The sequence below is a fragment of the Sciurus carolinensis genome, chromosome 5, assembly GCF_902686445.1.
Source record: "Sciurus carolinensis chromosome 5, mSciCar1.2, whole genome shotgun sequence".
In the NCBI taxonomy this organism is placed as follows: Eukaryota; Metazoa; Chordata; class Mammalia; order Rodentia; family Sciuridae; genus Sciurus; species Sciurus carolinensis.
In genome coordinates this window covers 43794552-43812566 of record NC_062217.1, presented here as the reverse complement: position 1 = coordinate 43812566, position 18015 = coordinate 43794552, and the positions used below count along the sequence as shown (strand labels likewise).

Here is an 18015-nt window from a genome sequence, read left to right as displayed (position 1 = left end):
AATAAAAAATAAAAAGGACTGTCATGTGGCTCAGTGATTAAGTTCCCCTAGGTTCAATCCTCAGTACCAAAAGGGGGGGTTGTTGAATTGACTTAGATAATATTTTAGGTATTTAGGAAAAACGGACTGAAACATTTCTACAATACTCCTCCCCCCACCGCTGCCTAGTACTGAGGAGTAAATGCAGGGACACTTAACCACTGAGTCACATCCTCAGCCCTTTTTATGTTTTATTTTGAGACAGGGCCTCCCTAAATTGCTGAGTCTGGTTTTAAACTTGTGATCCTCCTTCCTTAGCCTCCCAAGCTGCTGGGGTTTTCAGGTATGTGCCACCACATTAAGCTCTATCAGCTATAATGCCTTCTTGATTCTACTAACATTATGAAAAATATTTGTTACTCTAAAATCTTAAAATATTGTATTCAGTTTTTCGTAGGTCCTGTGTAAGAGAAAAATTTGCTTGGTGGCCAGGTAACTTAATATAGTGTTGTACCACACCACAAGCATATCTGTCATTCAGTGAGTACACTCTCTGGGGAGATTAGAAAAAAGTGGTTGTAGTTGACTGTTGAGAGGGTAGCAACATGAACTGACAAAATTGTAAAAGTACGGAATCTTAGTGTAATAATTACTGTCAGCACTTTATCAGTGTGGTAAACATAAAAGCCATCAGCATTTCTGTTATAAAAATGAATTAACTTTTTGTACTAGTGGTAGTTTCCAACATTTTTCTTTTAATTTTTAAGGAATTTTATCCAAAAAGATAAAATTTGTGAGACTAAACTTTTGAAACCAAATTCTAATCTTAAGTTGATAAACACATTTCAGTCCTTAATGAAAAAAAAAAAAAAGCTTTTATATGTTATCTCACAAATAACATCAGAATTGATCCTTTTGAGTTTCTTCTTGGCTCATGACAAATGTAGGAGGGGGAAGAAGCATCTTTTTATTATTTTTGTTTCTAGTATTTCATTTGCAGTTTGAAATGCTAATGAAATTAGCAAATTAAAATGGAAATTTTAGCTGGCTCAGTGCATGCCTATAATCCCAGCAAACTAGGGAGTCTTAAAGCAGGAAGATTGCAAGTTCAAGATCAGCCTTTGCAACTTAGCAAGACCCTGTCTTAAAATGAAAGTGTAAAAAGAACTAGGGATGTAACCCAGTGGTAAAGCAGTCCTGGCTTCACTTCGCAGTACCATTGCAGGGCAGGGTGGGGGTGAGGTGGGGGTTGTGAAATAAAATTTAAAATCATACTTGAATTATATAATTTCTGTATTAGCCTCATAGCCTTTGCTATATTAACTTAAAAATTATCATTAAATAGTACAAAAGTAAAAAAATTATTTTAAATAGAAAAGTGGTACTGAAAGGAATCTCACTGGGTAGGCTTTAACGTGATACCATTGTTTAAATTTCATTTAAATTCTTCTGTAGAAATATCCAGTTCTCAGATATTTCTAATCAAGATGTATGTGGTATGATTTGAGAGTATTAAAAGTCCTGAAGATCCCAAACACATAACGCAGAAATACCTGTGGCCTGCAGTTGGCTCATTCATTCATTCCTCTGAGTCATACATACCATGGTGACAGTCTGTGGACTCTATGTTGTAGATGGGGAATCAACATGGAAGCACAGACAGGAGTGTTAGGTACCTAAAAGAAGAGTTTAGTAGTTAGGGCGGGGACCCTAGATTCAGTATTTGGCAAAATTCATTTTGTATTTTTAAAATAATCTAGGAAAAGGAAGGGATAATGAAACCTCCTGAGTTGAACATAGTTAAATGTTGGTGTCAAGAAGATTGTTAAATGCTGTCCTGAATTAATGCCCCAAAACTACACGAAAGTTTGAGAGATTTAGTATATATTGTTGAGGTAAAATAATGCATATGAAATAATCCAGAACTGTATAGAAAATTCTTGAGAAAAATCAACTAAAAAGGTCAAGGAGGTAAAAATGGGGAAACTGGCCAAAGTAAAAGAGATAGATACTTATGATAAACAGCTGGGCAGAAATAACTTTATTCAGTTTCATCCATTATGCAGTTCTTTTGAAGGTGACCCTGTCTCCTGTGAAGAAAATTACATAACCTTGAATCATACTTTAATATGTCAAGGAAGATGGGGAAAAATGATTTTTGAGACTAGCTGTTTAAAAATGGTTATCATGAGTAATCTGTATAATTCAAGGAACTATTCCTCTCAAATACACATTTTTACTTTTATTGAACTTAGACATACATTCTTGTCACTGTTAGTTGAAAGGCATATCAGAATCAGGGATTGATTTAAGTGCCTTGAAGAATTAAATTTAAAAATTTCTGCTTATATTTAAAGTCCAGTGAAGTTTTTGAATCAGATATATAATAGCCAGGTGTGGTAGCACTATAATCCCAACAACTCAGGAGGCAGGAGGATTGCAAGTTTGAGACCATCCTGGACAGTTCAGTGAGACTGTCTTAAGAAAGATTTAGAGATATAGCTTAGTACTGGAGTTTTTGCTTAACATGCCCTGGGTTCAATCCTCAGTACCAAAAAAAAAGATAAAATAATTACCCCAAACTGAAAGCTAACATATTTTTGTCTTTTGGTGCTGTGATTAAATTATTAGTTCTGATTAGCACTTCATGAGCATTGCATGTTTTACCTGTGACTGTGTGGTACTTAAAAAAATTAACTTTGGAAATATCAAAGGTGATAGTTTTTATAGCCAAATATCCTCTAACAGAATAAAGAATGAACACAGATTCCATAAGTCTTGGTTCTCCTGTTGTGTGAACCAGATCATTATTAAAAGGAGTGTTTATTAACTCCCATACATTTCTGTTCAGTATGAGTATCAGGACAAGTGATAACAAGTACAGTAATAGCTAAAATATACTGAATATATATGGGACAGGCCATCTAGTAGTTGATTTGTAAGGACTGTTTCACTTATTTCTTTTATTTTCTATATATTTTTTAAAATTGATTTTTATTGTAAACAAATGGGATACATCTTGTTTCTCTGTATTTCATTTATTTCTAATATTAACCTTTTTTTCCCTTGAGGGCACCAAGATGTTAGAGAAGTTGACTCATTTGTCCAGTGTCACATCTAGTGGTTTACTGAAACTTAAAACCAGAGTGGAGTTGCAGACTTTGACATGTGATGCTATGGTACCTTATTTTATTCTAAGCATTATTCAAGGTCGTTCTGTATGCTGCAAATTTACTTTAGTCTTTGATATTTTTAAAATGTGAAATTATCAGCATGAATCTTAATTCCAAAGCTGTCCTTTTTTGCTCCCTTTAATAGTGAGTTGTAAGTATTACTGGACTTTTTGTTAGAAGTGCTTTTACCCTCACTTCTGGAACCATACCAAATTATTTAGACATTTTACTTTTGTTGGAGTTTGGAAAAGGGAAGTAAAATGAAAAGTTCTTCAACAATGAAATTCAAGTGTTTTGTCATTCATCATCCACTGGAATTTAAGGTAATTTCATTTCCAGCAGAGAAAGAGTAGCTACTTGGTCATGTATTGAGGAATAATAAATGGTCCCTGATGAGCTCAACGTTTTTTCCCTCATGTTTCTACTTTTTGCTTATAATAAAATAGCAACTAGAGCCAGGCATGCCTGTAATCCCAGCAGCTCTGGAGGCTGAGGCAGGAGGATCGAAAGTTCAAAGCCAGCCTCAGCAAAAGTGAGTTGTTAAAGCAACTCAGTGAAACCTTATCTCTAAATCAAATACAAAATACGGCTGGGGATATGACTCAGAGATAGAGTGTTCCTGAGTTCAATCACCAGTACGAAAAAAAGAAAAGTAACTAGAGTGTGCAGAGGAAACATAAGCAGTAAAAGATTTCTTCCATCAAATGCTATCCATACTCTTCCTTTCTCTTCCCCATTATCACACACATGCATTTTACCTGCAGATCCAGACTTTCCAGAATGAAAAGCAGTCTGCATTCATGGGTGATGAGAAATCATGCCTAATTTGAAAGAAAAAAATATTGCAATGGATAGATTGCAGACAATCAAAATTTGTAATTATTTGAAGAAGAAGTGTAAATCTTGGGTGACCTGTTGCTAAGAACAGGTCCTAAGAACTGTGGTTAGGTGTGCTGCCTTCCTCTGCCCTCTGCAGTTTGGGCCCTGCAATGCTTGCATGCACCAGAGTGCTGGTGACTTCAAAGTAATGCTCCAGCTTAAGGTAAAGCTAGCCACTGAACATACTGTCAAGTCCAAGATGGTAAATAGATTACATAAGGAAAGAATATAAGAGAAAAGGCAGTTACATAAAATAGTAAAAACATTTAGACTGTGAAGAAAGATCCTTGTATTTTAGACTAAACGTTTAGTGAAGTTTTTTGTTGTCAACAGGTGACTGCTGCTGGTGTTCTCCTCCTAGAGAAGTGAAAATCAAATAAAGGACGGAGGATCTTAGAGTGTTGAAAAACAGAAGCTAGGCAGTAATTAAAAACAATAGAAATAAGATACCAGAAGTCTCCATTACACTAACTGTCATTTATTTACTTACTCTACACATACCAAAAACTTGTAGGTGGTTGTTGTTTCTAACAGTAGTCTAGGATTAAAGAAAGTCCAGTGTGAATCATCATTCCTTTGCTGATGGTAGGCCCCTTATAAGCACCTTACTAGCTAATGTAAGAGGCATACATATTTTGGGCATCATGTGTTTTCTTAAAAAAATATAAATATTTAAATTAGAGCTGGTATATATTTACCAAACTCAAAAACATATCTGACTTGTTTCATTATATTATGGTGAATTATGATTAGTAGATAAGCACTGGGGAAAAAAAAGGAATCTTGAATTTTTTCTTTAGTTTGTTTTGAGATAGGGCCTCACTGTGTCACCCAGTCAGGCCTTGAACTCCTGGATTCAAGCCATATCCTCCTGCCTCAGTCTCACAAGTACCTGGGACTATAAGCATGTGCCATCAGCAATACTTGGAATCTTAAACCACCCTCCCCATCTCTGACAGGCTGTGTGATCATGGGCAAGTCTTGATTATGCTAGAACTTAGTGATTTGAATTATTTTATTTTCATGCAGAATTTAACTCAGTATTCTAAATGGTCAAATAATATGAGGTTCCTGGTTTTATAAACCAAACGTTATATATTTTCTGTGTTATACAGAGGGAGATTTTTTTCTTTTTTTTTTTTTTTTTATTCTTAGTTTGAGCACCAGAGGGAATACAGTCCCCTAAGTTCATCAGCCAGTTCATGGATTGTCCCTCAGGATGGGCACATGTGAATGTAGGTCAAAGGACTTGCCCTTCCTTCAGTATAACTATAGTTTTGAACTTGGTGGGATTTTCTCACTTGTTGTGATTTTGCTACTTCTAGTAATAAGTCTTTGTTATTGCTTTGCTTAAAAAAAAAAAACACTATGGGATATAGATGCACAGATTAGAGGGCTGCTTACTGGTGGCCTAGTATAGCTAGTGTAGGGTATTTTGGGTTTTGAAGGGATTTTTTTCATTTGTTTTGGGTGAGAGGGTTGCCCATTTTCTTAATTGAGTGAGTTGGCAATGTCTGGTGATTTCACATAAAAATCTGATTCTTTTGCACTTTCTTGAGTAAAACAATTCTGTAAGAGCATGCCTACATTCCTGCAGAATAGTAGTCAGCTGCAGCAGAGCACTTGTAGCTTCCTGAGGTGGAACCTATGCCCTGTTTCCAATTCACCAGAGCCTCACCTCTCACTCTTGCCTTCTGCTTAACTTGACACACTATTGTACACATTGTCCTGCACTATTCAGTAGACATTCTGTAATAATAGAAGTATATATGTTATCCATGATAGTGGCTGCTAGCCACATGTGGCTCTATGCACTTAATTGTGGTTAGTGTGTCTGAGACACTGAATTTTAAATTTTATCCATTTTAATTAATTTATGTACACACATATGGGATGCAGTCTTTTCCTTTATTATGTCTTTCCTTGAGAGTTAAAAGTTAATACCAACACCTTAAGTATCTCTTGTCTTCTATGTGAAATCTGAATGTTGGCATATTATCACCATGCCTATTCTAGAAACTAGGCATATGTAAAGGGCCTGCGCTTTCACAAAGCTTACAAATTATTTGTGAAATACTCATCTAGGAAATATGATATTTGCTATGTAATCCTTCCAGTAGGCCTTTCAGATAAGGATATGTAATTCAATTACTAATCAACTGCAACCCTTAAAATTCTCCATTACCACTCAGACCCACGTTCTAATAGTCTGACATGTATTTACTATTGTGGTCCCTCTAAGAAGCTCTCTTTGTCCTACTTTCCAGATTTTGAACTTCCTAAAAGTATTCTATCTTAAAACTAGGCTGCTTGGGAACTTTTTCATATTTTCAATCAGCTCAGCCTTCACTTGGTTATTTTATTACCTCACCCTTCTCTCACTCTTCTCTCCACCTCAAACTTCTCGTTTGTTACCTGACAGGTCATAGTGTGTAGTGCTGTTAGACTTTTATCTTTCACCCTGCAAATGTCGGCCTCCATCTCTCCCTTGTGAGGCACAGGTTACCTCCATTCATTGCCTCATTCTTTCCCTTTCAAAAATGAAATCTAAATTTTAAGAAAATACCCACTCTTTTGTTAAACCTGTCATTTTAAGAATAACATAAACATTGCAGTCAAATGTAGCATAAGTGATAGATGAATGCTAAAATGATAATTACATTACGAAAATAACTCCTACATTTGCAGTTGCTAGTGGAAACATTTGTTGTTCAGTGTTGTTTGAAGTTGTTTAATTCTGTTGTTGATAACCAGATTATCAAGGCATTGCATAAGGGTTTCTACTTAGGCATGAAAATCATCTATGTGTATAAAATCAGACATTATTATGGCATTTGGCATTTTCCTTTATGATCTAATTCTCCAATAAAGGTGTTCTTTACTTATTTGCTCAACAAATATTTATTGAGTTGCTGTGATATAAGAAACACTGTTCTTGCCAATGAGTATTAGCTCAAATTTGTAGACTTCACTTCCCAGATCTGCCAACAACTTAGAGCCATAATTTGGCATTTTCCCATTTTGTTAGGTTTTAACAGTGTTCATCTTCTAAAATATTTGAGGGATGCATATGCTACTGTCATTTTTCAAACATTAATTTTATATTTTTGAAATATGCCAAATAATTTAAAAATTGAATTTCCAGTGTAATATAACTCTTAACAAAGCATAACAATAAGAATACCTTTAAATAATTTTGATAAGGGTGATTATGGGCCATGATTATATCCTAATGACATTGACTTAATAGGCATCTTTTGTGTGGATGTATGTGTGGGAGTGGGTATGTTATAAAGGAGAATGTACTCTTGCTTTGTGTGTGTGTGTGTGAGAGAGAGAGAAAGAGAGAGAAAGAGAGACAGTAGATCAGTTGTTGGCAAGCTGATAACTGTCAAGAAGAATTACTTATTTTTAACTAAGTTTCTTGGGATTTTAATTAGAGGCTGTATTCTATTGTGTTGACTACTCTGTTATATGAGACCATATAGAATGAAGATCTTAATTCCAATTCTATTGGCGACTTCATTATGGGGAAAAAGTAAGATTGGAGTGATTCAGATAAAGCTCTTAACATAGTTTCCAGAACATAGTGCTTTGTAAACATGTATTATGTCTGTCTTCAGTTTGTTGGTCTTTCAGCTCTTAGGTCACATGGCCTGTGAACTTTTCTTTGATGGGAATAGGAGATGATACTCTTTGTTTTTATTTATTTTATTTTATTTTATTTTCTGATACTGCAGATTGAGCTCAGAGTTGCTTTACCACTGAGTTACATCTCAGTTCTTTAAAATAAAAAATAATTTTATTTTGAGACAAGATCTTGCTAAGTTGCTCAGACTAGTCATCCTCCTGCCTCAGCGCCCCCAAGTCCCCGAGATAACAGACATGCACCACTGCATCCAACCACTGACTCTTTAAATAATAATCTTAAACTCAGAATTCAGTGAAGTTGATTTTGACTATTCCCTTAAAATAGTAACAAAGCTAAATAATTTTATATAGACCCAAGTTATACAGTGATAGTAATTATTAGTCATTATTTCTTGTCCAGAGAAATGAGTTACTCTTGGTGCCATTCTATGTTAGTTGTTTGAATCTATGTTAATCTTAAATGTGAAGCATAGAGAATAACTCATATCTTTATGTAAAACTTGCTGATTAAGAATTTAAGACAGAAGGTGTTAATTTTTCAGTTATTTTATTTTCAACTGTAGTAGCAGGGATAAATGGAGTATCTCATATACAGATTTTCTAGTAATGTGAATCCTATCAGGAACAGTTTTACAGTGACACAGTCTGGCCCACTTCTTAGGTTATAGTTGCTCAAGCCAAAAATCCAAACTTGCTTATTCTTACTGCCTTTCTTCTTCTTTTGTCCTCTGGTTCAGTTGGGCATCAATTTCTATGGAATCTGTCTTCAAAATATTTTCCTAATTTGCTAAACTTGACTTTTACCTCTTTAGCATCACCCTCATCCACCTGAGTATTATCTAACCTCTGGATTAAAACAGTACCTTTTCTAGTTTCTCAGCTCCATGTTTGTGCCACACCATTCTGCAAACAATGGTCAGAGGAATATTTTTAAAACACAAATCTGGTTACTTCCTTGCTTTAAAATTTTCTGATTAAAGTTAAGCTTCCTGAATATAAACTATGCTATAAGACAGATAACTATAATTTTCTCTCAGGTGTTTAGTATCTCTCAGATGTTACAACTCAGGCAAATAATTTAGGCACTATTTTCAAACTTCACCAACTTGAACTTTCAAGAATATTTCTCAGTTATCTAAAATTTGAAATTAAGATTTTTATAAAAGAAATAGAGTTGTATTTCATTAGAATGCATACATGTTCAAACCTATTTGTTAATGCTTAAAAACCTTATGCTTGGACAAAATAAGTATGATTTATGAGTGCCACAGCAACAATCTTATAAATGTACATTTCCAAACACTTTGTCTACAAATATGGGAAATGTAAAAAAAAAAATACGGTTAGTCCTAATATTCTGTGAATATGTATGTACATTATGAATTATCCTGTAATGGTGCTAAGAATCAGCACCAAAAAGTTTTTTAAAAGATTCAAAATCTTGTAAAGCAAAGTGACCACAGAACATTGCTTTTCTATTACTGTCTTTTGAAAATAGCATCATATTTTTAAATTTCCTGAAAAAGTTAAAACTAATTTTTAAAAGTAGTCAGTAGATTGACTTGCAGTTCAGCCCAGCACCTCGATGTATGCTTTGGTTGTTCTGCTTTGCAAACCAAATAGTTCCAAATTATATTATTTTGATAAACCCAGGTAAAACCTTCTTGTGACTTTGAAAGGCTGTCAAAGTCAATAATGTTTAATTTAGTACATTGTTCATTGATGAAATGAAGTTGCAAATTGTTCTGACACTTCATGAGACAATGTTAAATGAATTATTTAGTGTTAAATAAGGAACCTGCTAAATTATTTTAAACCAGTCAAGGTTAATTAAAGTATTTTAAGATTTAGTTCTTGAAAAATGACTGTATTTTCAGTACCTAACTTTTTGAGCTCATAATCATAAGATGTCCTCTTTTATTAAAACAAAACCCTTGGTGTTGACCTTTTTAAAGTATATAGGTTGAATTTTTATATCAGCTCTTTATTTTAAAACAATGGTCTTTGTTTTCCTTTATTTAAAAGATTAAATACTTTGAGGATAAATGTATCATGACATTCTGGATAGTGAAACTGCCTTTTAGAATTGTTGAAGAGTTTTTCTATAAAGGAAAGTATGCCACATGAACCTGAATCAGGATACTGTGGCTACAAATAAATTTGAGTGTAATGTATGACAAGAATAAGCTGCTGCTTATAAAGAAGCACTTTTTTTTTTTTTAAACAAATTGAAGTCCTGAGGGACTTTGAAATTGTGAAGTAATGAAAGCCATCATTTAATGCGGATGGAAGGAGTTAGTGCCTGTCTACCTCCTTGAGTGTCTCCTAAGACCAAATCATGGAGTGAGATGATTGAAACAGGGAAGGTAATTTGGTAGCAGCATAACAGATTACTATTTAAAGAGGCCAAACCCCTGAGAACCGATTGCACTTGGGGATTGGGCTAAAGTTAGAATACAATGAGATATGTTCAGAAGCAGGCCACTTAGTTTTTTGGGTTGTTTGTTTTTGCCAAGGAGTTACACATGCTTAGTTCTCCCAGTACTTTGTAAACATACATCTTTCTTTAACCACTCTTCTCTTTCTAAATGTTTATCCTTTGGACGAGTCATTAGACCTTGTCCTTTTTTTGTTGGCAGTGGGTGGGGAGCACTGGAGATTGAACTATTTTGTATTTTATTTAGAGATAAGGTCTCACTGAGTCTCACTGAGTTGCTTAGGGCCTCACCAATGCTGAAGCCGGCTTTGAACTCATGATCCTTCTGTCTCAGCCTCCCAAACTGCTGGGATTACAGACATGTGCCACCAGTCCCAGCTTACACCTTACTTTTTTGCCTCACTTCTTAAAAGCCTGAGCACTCCTACTCTACTTTACCCTCATACCTTGGACTTAATCTTTGCTTCATATAATCATGTAGTCAGTTGTCTTAATACTACCCACCTGCCCTCAGTGTGGCAGTTATAGTATTATTGAATGTTTGTTTTCCACTAGAACAAGTCTTCACTGCTATATCTACCCAGCCTCTATCTAACCCAGTGCCTGGCACATAAGTACCCAGTAGACACTTGGTGATGATGGCCATCAAAGAGACTCCTTGTACAAGCCTAGGTTCCTCTAGTAGACGAATGGATAAAGAAAATGTGATATATATACACGAAGGAGTTTTACATAGTCTCCCTTCTATTCTGTTGAACCAAGAATTTAAAGTCTGAGTCAAATAATATAATGTACAATACTGAGCATGTATTATTTTTAAATGACCAACATTTTTATGACTTTCAAATTAAACATCCAAAAAGTGATGGTATTTTATATTTATTAAGTATGCTTTCTTTTTAATTATAAAAGTAATAGATGCTTATTACAGAAAATTTAGAAAACATACAGAAATCTTAAAATGCATTAATACTGATCTCTTCCTTCCCATCTTTCTTGTTAATTAAAAAGCTGACTTGTTTTTGTTTTTATTAAGTAGGCAGTTTTCTAACACATTTTTCAATTTTCTTGCTGTGACCATTGCATCCCACTCTTTCCTTTTGGGTCTGTTTTCCTTTGTACTAAAATAACTTTTCAATAGTTCTTTCAAGGATGATCTGTAAATGACTTAAAGTGTTTTGTACAAAATTACTTTTATTTCACTCTTGCACTTTAATTACAAATTAGCTACAATTTTCTTAAATATACTACCTATTTATATTCTGATACACTGCTGATAAGACATTAAAGATACAATTATACCCTTTGTTTCTTTAAAAAACTGCACTTTTCTCCCCTTAAATGTGTTTTGGATTTACTGTGCTGAACACCAAATGAATTAATCTAACTTTTTAATTAAGAAATAAACAGTTGAATGTGTCATGCCACGTTTAATACAAACAAAATATCCTATGTCTGCTACTTGAAGATGTATGTAATGGTCAGGTATTGTGTTTTGTAATATGCTATACATGGTGTCAGGTGTGTATTTTATGACTGTTTTCCCAAATAAAATTTAATTTAATTTGTGTGGAATCCTGTAATAGTTTTAGACTACTCCTGTCTAATAGAAGTCTATGATGACTGAAATGTTCTGTATCTGCACTAGCCAGTGAGGTAATTACTAGTCACTAGATGTACTAGTGCTGATGCATTCCATTTTGTTTACCTTTATTTCTTATTAGATAAATGGAAATTTTGAATTAGCAACTTGATTAATTTTAGTTTGTATAGTTTATTTTTACTTGTGGGGTTGGTTGGTTGGTTGGTTTTCAGAAGTATTCAGCTAATTGGTTTCTGGGTTTTAGTAGTTAAGGTTTGCCTGTACAATATAGGATTAGAAGTAAGTTATAGAATATATTGAGGTAATCTATGTTTAGCTTATAGCTAAACATTACAGTCATATATTTTCAATGTGGTTTTTGAATGTTCTAGTAAGGGCATTATAATATTCTGAAGTTTATATATTAATTGGTATTTATTGAATAAGAATTACAGAAATAAGTCTTCAGGTTTCATTCTTCTAAACAAGTTAGTATATAATGCCTTCTGTTTTTCAGATTGCAAATAGAAGAATCTTCCAAACCTGTAAGACTATCTCAACAACTGGAGAAAGTTGTAACAACAAATTATAAACCTGTTGCTAATCATCAATATAATGTAAGTTTTCTGCATGTCTCTCTTCATTCAGTGTTATATCTTTATTCTTTTCTGTATTATAGATTCTTAGGTTTTAAAGGACTCATCAGTCATGAACCTTACCCTCAGGTGCTTGCGTACCTAATCCATTCGTAGTAAGGAACGTGACAATTTGCTAATAAGCATAGAAAACATGCTTGCTCTACATCATAAGCCATACCTTAAGAAGGCACCTACTGTTCAAACTATTCTTGATAAGTTTTTATTAGTTTTGCTTTTTCCCATTTGTCTATACCTTTATCACTGACCATATGAGATTTTAATGTATTGATCAAAAAAATGTAAAGGTCTAACAAATGTGTACAAGTATTATCTATCAATGTTCCTTAAAAGATTAAAATCGTTATAAAATTTTAAAAGGTCCTAGAACAATAGTATTGTTTCTCAATGATAATTAAGATCATTTTGCTCACTTTCAGCTTTCAGAGGTATTTTTACTCTCACTACTGTGCAAAGGCAGGACTGCTATATGTTTTTCAACCTTTTTTTAAAGTATATTTTATACATCTTATATAATAAATAACATACATATATATGGTCTACATATTATGTATACTGGCATATTATATGGCGTTTACTGCTCTGAGTGCTTCATAACTAATGACACATACCTACCCTACAGAGTGACTACCACTATTATTCTCAGTTTACACTTGAGGTAATTGAGACTCAAAGAGGTTAACTTACCTGAGGTCATGCAGTTGTTGACCAGTCCAGATGTTCAACCCAGGCAGTCTGGCTTAGGAACCAAACTCTTTATCTACCGTGATTATTGCCATAGGATATAAATGGTGCTAAAAAGGACCAAGGGTTTTGGGGGTTGAAGTTCCTGTGATGCAAGAAGAAATGTAATGATTTAATGAAGCCCAAGTTGCAGATAACAGTTGAATTCTTGTATCCTACTTTGTTGCTTAAGATTCCTTTTGATACTAAGCATAGGAAGAATGAAAACCTCTTTTAAAACTGGTCTTAAGTATCCAGACTTATTAAATGCCACAGAACAGGGCCTGCCAACACTGTCTTTATGATATTTAAGTTTCTAGTGATTAATTTGCATGATAGATAGCAAAGCCTTCCAGGGCTAAACAGGCATATAACTGAGCAGAAGACTGAGGCTTAAGAAGGCAAATGCTAGGGACTGTAAGAACTGTGTATACCCACCCCTTCTAGAGACATTCAGATGTTTTAAATTTGCTGCACTGATTGGATTAAACAAGGCAGTCCATCGTACAGCTGCACAGCTTTTTGTTAGGCTTTAACGGAAAAGAAGACTAAAGAAAACCAGGAAGGTAAGGGAAGACAAGTAGTTTCAGATAATACCAGGAAGATATTTTTCTGTTGAATGTAGATAAAAGTCTGCTTCTTTGTTGTCTTTTGTCTTTTCTACTCTTAGTTGGGTCCACAGTCATGCAGTGTCTGATTGGGATATGTTTTGAGAAGTGTGTTGGTTGGCAATTTCATCATTTTGCAGACGTCATAGAGGGCACTACATAGACCTTGATGGTACAGCCTGCTGCATCTCTAGGCTGTATGGTGTGTATTGTCATATACTTGGTGTTTTGATGACTGAAATGTCGCTATGCTTGGAATAATTATACATATAATTTCCTAGAGTTAAGTGGAAATAAAAAAGTAAAACAATGTAGGTGTTTTTTACCTTTCTCCTTCACTGATGTGCTTTTCCTATAACTTGACTCTGCTTTTCTTCTCTTATGGACCAGTCTTCTGTATACAGTTTCTACTCGTATATTTTAGTCACACGAAGGACACGATAGATGGCACTTTCCATAGACTGTAAAGAGATGTAACCTTTCTGGAAGGAATTTTGGTAATTTGTGTCAAAAGCACTATTTAGAAGGAGTTGTCCTTTGGCAATCTTGTGTGTAGGAATTTATCAAGGTAAAACACATGCCCCAAAATGTATGTTTAGTAATGTACCTCTGTGTTGTTTAAGATAGAAAAAGCCCAGAAACAAATACCCAAAATTGGAGATTAGTGAAATATCTTGTCATTGGTTTTGGGTGGTAGGAACTAGAGTGATTTTATCCTAATTTTCCTCTTTATAAAACCTTTTCTGAGTTATTGGAATTGTCATAGTGAGCATTGATTGACTTGTTATCATGAGCAGGAAAGTTGTGTTTGGATACAAAGGGGAAAGGCTAAGGTTTGAAGAGTATATGGCCAGGCTGGCACCCTACTATAGCTGTCCAAGATTTGCCTTCTCTCAACAACAAATGTAAATAAGTACAAATGCTTTGTATTCTGCACTCCTTATCAGAATATAAAGACTTTTAAATGTTGATATTTTATTTCAAGTCACGAACCTTTGTGAAGGTTGTCAGAGTACAAGAGTCATTATAGTAGAGTCACATAATAACCTTTGATTAAGATTTCATTTACATAAAATAAAAAAATTGACTATAATATTTTACATTGCATTTGAATAAATGTTTAGTAATTATTTTCTATGGGAGGGTATCAGAATGGGTGGAAGCTCCTGCACACCTTTAAAAACATTTTTGGTATTATAATATCTACTGTAGAAAGCATATGAAACTTTTCTCGTATATCAGAAAGAAATATTGATTTTTAAAAGACTGAGTGGTAATGTAGTTCAGCAGGAATGATTTAGAGGTTGCATAATCAAGATCTTTAATGAAAACTTTTAAGCTTAATAGAATGTTGACATATTTCCAAAGTTTTTGCAAAGTAGAAATATAAACGTGAAGCCTATTATTTCATTTTAAGGTTTGTGGTTCTTTGAATGTAATTTTCAGAATAAAAATGAGCAGATTTCTACAAAAAATGAGAGGGTGAAAAAGTATATCCTTTTTTTTTTTTTTTTTTTTTTGTTGGGGATCAAACCCAGGACCTTGTGCATGCTAGGTAAGCTCTCCACCACTGAGGCACAGCCCTAACCCTATTCTTATATTGACCAGAAAGAAGCCACCTTGCATTACACCCAGAAAATTTTTCACCCACCTATGACATACAGAGAAATTTGCATATACATAGAGACTGTACAAATATATAAACTCCTACTTTGTACTTGGAATTATTCTAAGCACTGAGTTCAAAATTTTCTCTTTAGTTCACAGACTATCTGGATTACACTTACCATTCAGAAAGCATCCATTGGGCCAAAATAATTATATGGTCAACTTTATCTTTTAGAACACCCCTTCCTTGAAAGTGTTACCCTGAAAACCCTCCTTTTATGAGAAGATGACTCATTAGATTTCTGTGGCCTTGACTCTGCTTTCATTATGTTTTGGAAACTAGAACCAGTTCATGTAGGTCAGCATCTTCCACAGTAAGTATTCTGAAACACTAATTTGTGAGAGACATTAAGGTGGTGGGGATTTCATGTTAATAGAATTGCAGGTTCTGATTATATTTCTCCCTTCAAAATTGACACTATATTTTAATATATTAAAAATTGGGAACCTTTAGGGCTAGGGTTGTAGCTCAGTGGCAGAGCATGTACTTAGGCTGTGGAAGACCCTAGGTTTGATCTCCAGCACTATAGAAAGGAAAAAAAGAAGCAGCCTTCAGAAATTTATTTAATCCTGCATTTTGCAAGCATTAAGCACCAAATTCCCCTCTCCTCATCTTTTGAAGTAGTGAAAACAAACTGGATAAAAAAAATGGGATTTTCAAAGCAGGGTTTACAAGAGAACCCATTGGGTAAGGGGAAAACATTAGAACTTATATTTCTCTTGTTTTTCACCTAATAAAGGCAAAAGTTTTCAAAATACTTACCACATGGATTGACTGTATATCCTTATGCACTTCCTAAATCTGCTCTTACAAAGGAGTAGAAATTGTACAACACAGAGGAGTTAGCTGTGGTACCCACACATTTCTATTTGTTTTCAGCTTTTTTGTGTTTGGTACTGAATTCTGAGATATACAGGTTATAGTACCTGTTACTAAACTCAGTCTCAAAAATGAGCAGATGTCTTTAAAAAGATTTCCACAAAGAAACTGTAGATAATACCAATAAAGGAAATCCATGTGAACAAAAAAGTGGGAAAACTGATATTTCTCTTGCTTCAAAAATGATCTCTTTGTCATCATTATGAAGTAGCAACAAGGATAAAGGAATCAGATCTGGCAAGAGATTGATTGTTCTAAAATGGAAATTATCAATACTGTCTTAAATATGGCTTGTCATTCCCTGTCTTTAAAGATGATTCAGTGTGTCTATCTTAGAAATAGAAATAGCTCTAGATATTTCAAGCAGAAAGGGATTCAGTGTAGGGAATTGAATACAAATGGTTTATGAATACAAAGTGAAAGGGTTGGAGTTGGAACCAGGAAAAGGAGGCTGGTTACTGGAGAGAATCGCCCTTTCTCCGATTTTCATTCTCTCATTGACAAAACACCAGCTTAGTAAGGGAATCTTGGAAATGTAGCCAGAAGAACACTGCCACCACATCCACCAAGGCCTGAAGCTGAACGAGTGATACAAATAACTAGCACATTGACCTTAATCTTTGTGACATTGTATCTTAAGTTATATTAACTATTGCTGGTACAAAGCTTTCGTAGTTTGAAATAAGTATTCAAGCTGGGGATGTAGCTCAGTGGGTAAAGCACCACTGGGTCCAATCCTCAGTACCACACACACACACACACACACACACACACAAAACCTTTCAACTCTCTCCATCTCTCAATCACAATTGGTGTGTGTGTTCTGGTTTTATATCTGGCAGGTGAAAATTCCATTGCATTCTAGATAATGGTTCTCAATACGGGCTGGTTAGTAGAATCAGCCAGGAGGCTTTAAAAAAGAAAATGCCTCCAGAGTTTGATTCATTTGATCCAATGTGGGAGCCAGCCATCTCAAGGTTTTTAAAGTTTCCTAGGTAACTCTAGTTTACAACCACTAATCCAAAGAGATAGGAACTTTTTACAGTTCTATCTGCCATTTCCTGTTGAGAAATGGATGGGGTTTAATAACGATATCAGAGAGAAGACCAGAAAGTTTCTTTCCTCCAGACATAGGATTTTTAAAAAGAATTAGTATCTTCTTGTCTTTGTTATCACCCCTATCCCCTGCTCCTGGGTGTAAAAAACAATGTTTTCTCTAGCCCTTGGTCAGAAAGTGAGAGAGAACCAGAAAAACTTAACTAGAAAACTGATTGATTAAAGTAATAGAATTGTTACATGAAATCTTGAGGTTAATCTCAGAAACTAGAAATAAAATTTATCCTTATGCATAAAAAACAAATTATTTCTTCATATTGACAACCAACTGTTTTAAGTCTTCAGAACTAAGATTATTGAGTTTGGGTGTTTTTTTTAAATTTTGCTGATTAAAATGAATGCCTTCAAGAATGTATCATAAAGGCTTTTCAGCACTGTTTGCCTATTATAGTACATGGTATAAGAATGCTACGTGACTTGTCCATTTGAATTTGTATACCAGGGACTTATTGATTCTAAAGAAATCATTTCCTCTCAAGAGATGATGATGGCACACTAAGCAGAAATTGAAGCATTGGTAGAGGGGAGCGGGGGAAATGATCTTTTTAAGGACTTAAAATGTGAAACCATGATAGCCGAGGCTGTCAGGCTCACTTCAGCAGTTAAAATAAAAGCCTTCACAGAGACTGCCTTGACATAGCAATCAAAGTATTTCTGCAAACA

General features: G+C 34.4%; 1 protein-coding gene across 1 annotated transcript in view; it reads left to right on the top strand.

The window, feature by feature from the left end:
• Positions 1-18015, top strand: part of Gtf2f2 (general transcription factor IIF subunit 2) — a 142619-nt gene that overhangs the window by 104909 nt on the left and 19695 nt on the right. Inside the window, exon 6 of the mRNA XM_047553142.1 lies at positions 12219-12318. Coding sequence (XP_047409098.1) covers positions 12219-12318 — 100 coding nt within the window. The remainder of the gene's footprint in view (positions 1-12218; positions 12319-18015) is intronic.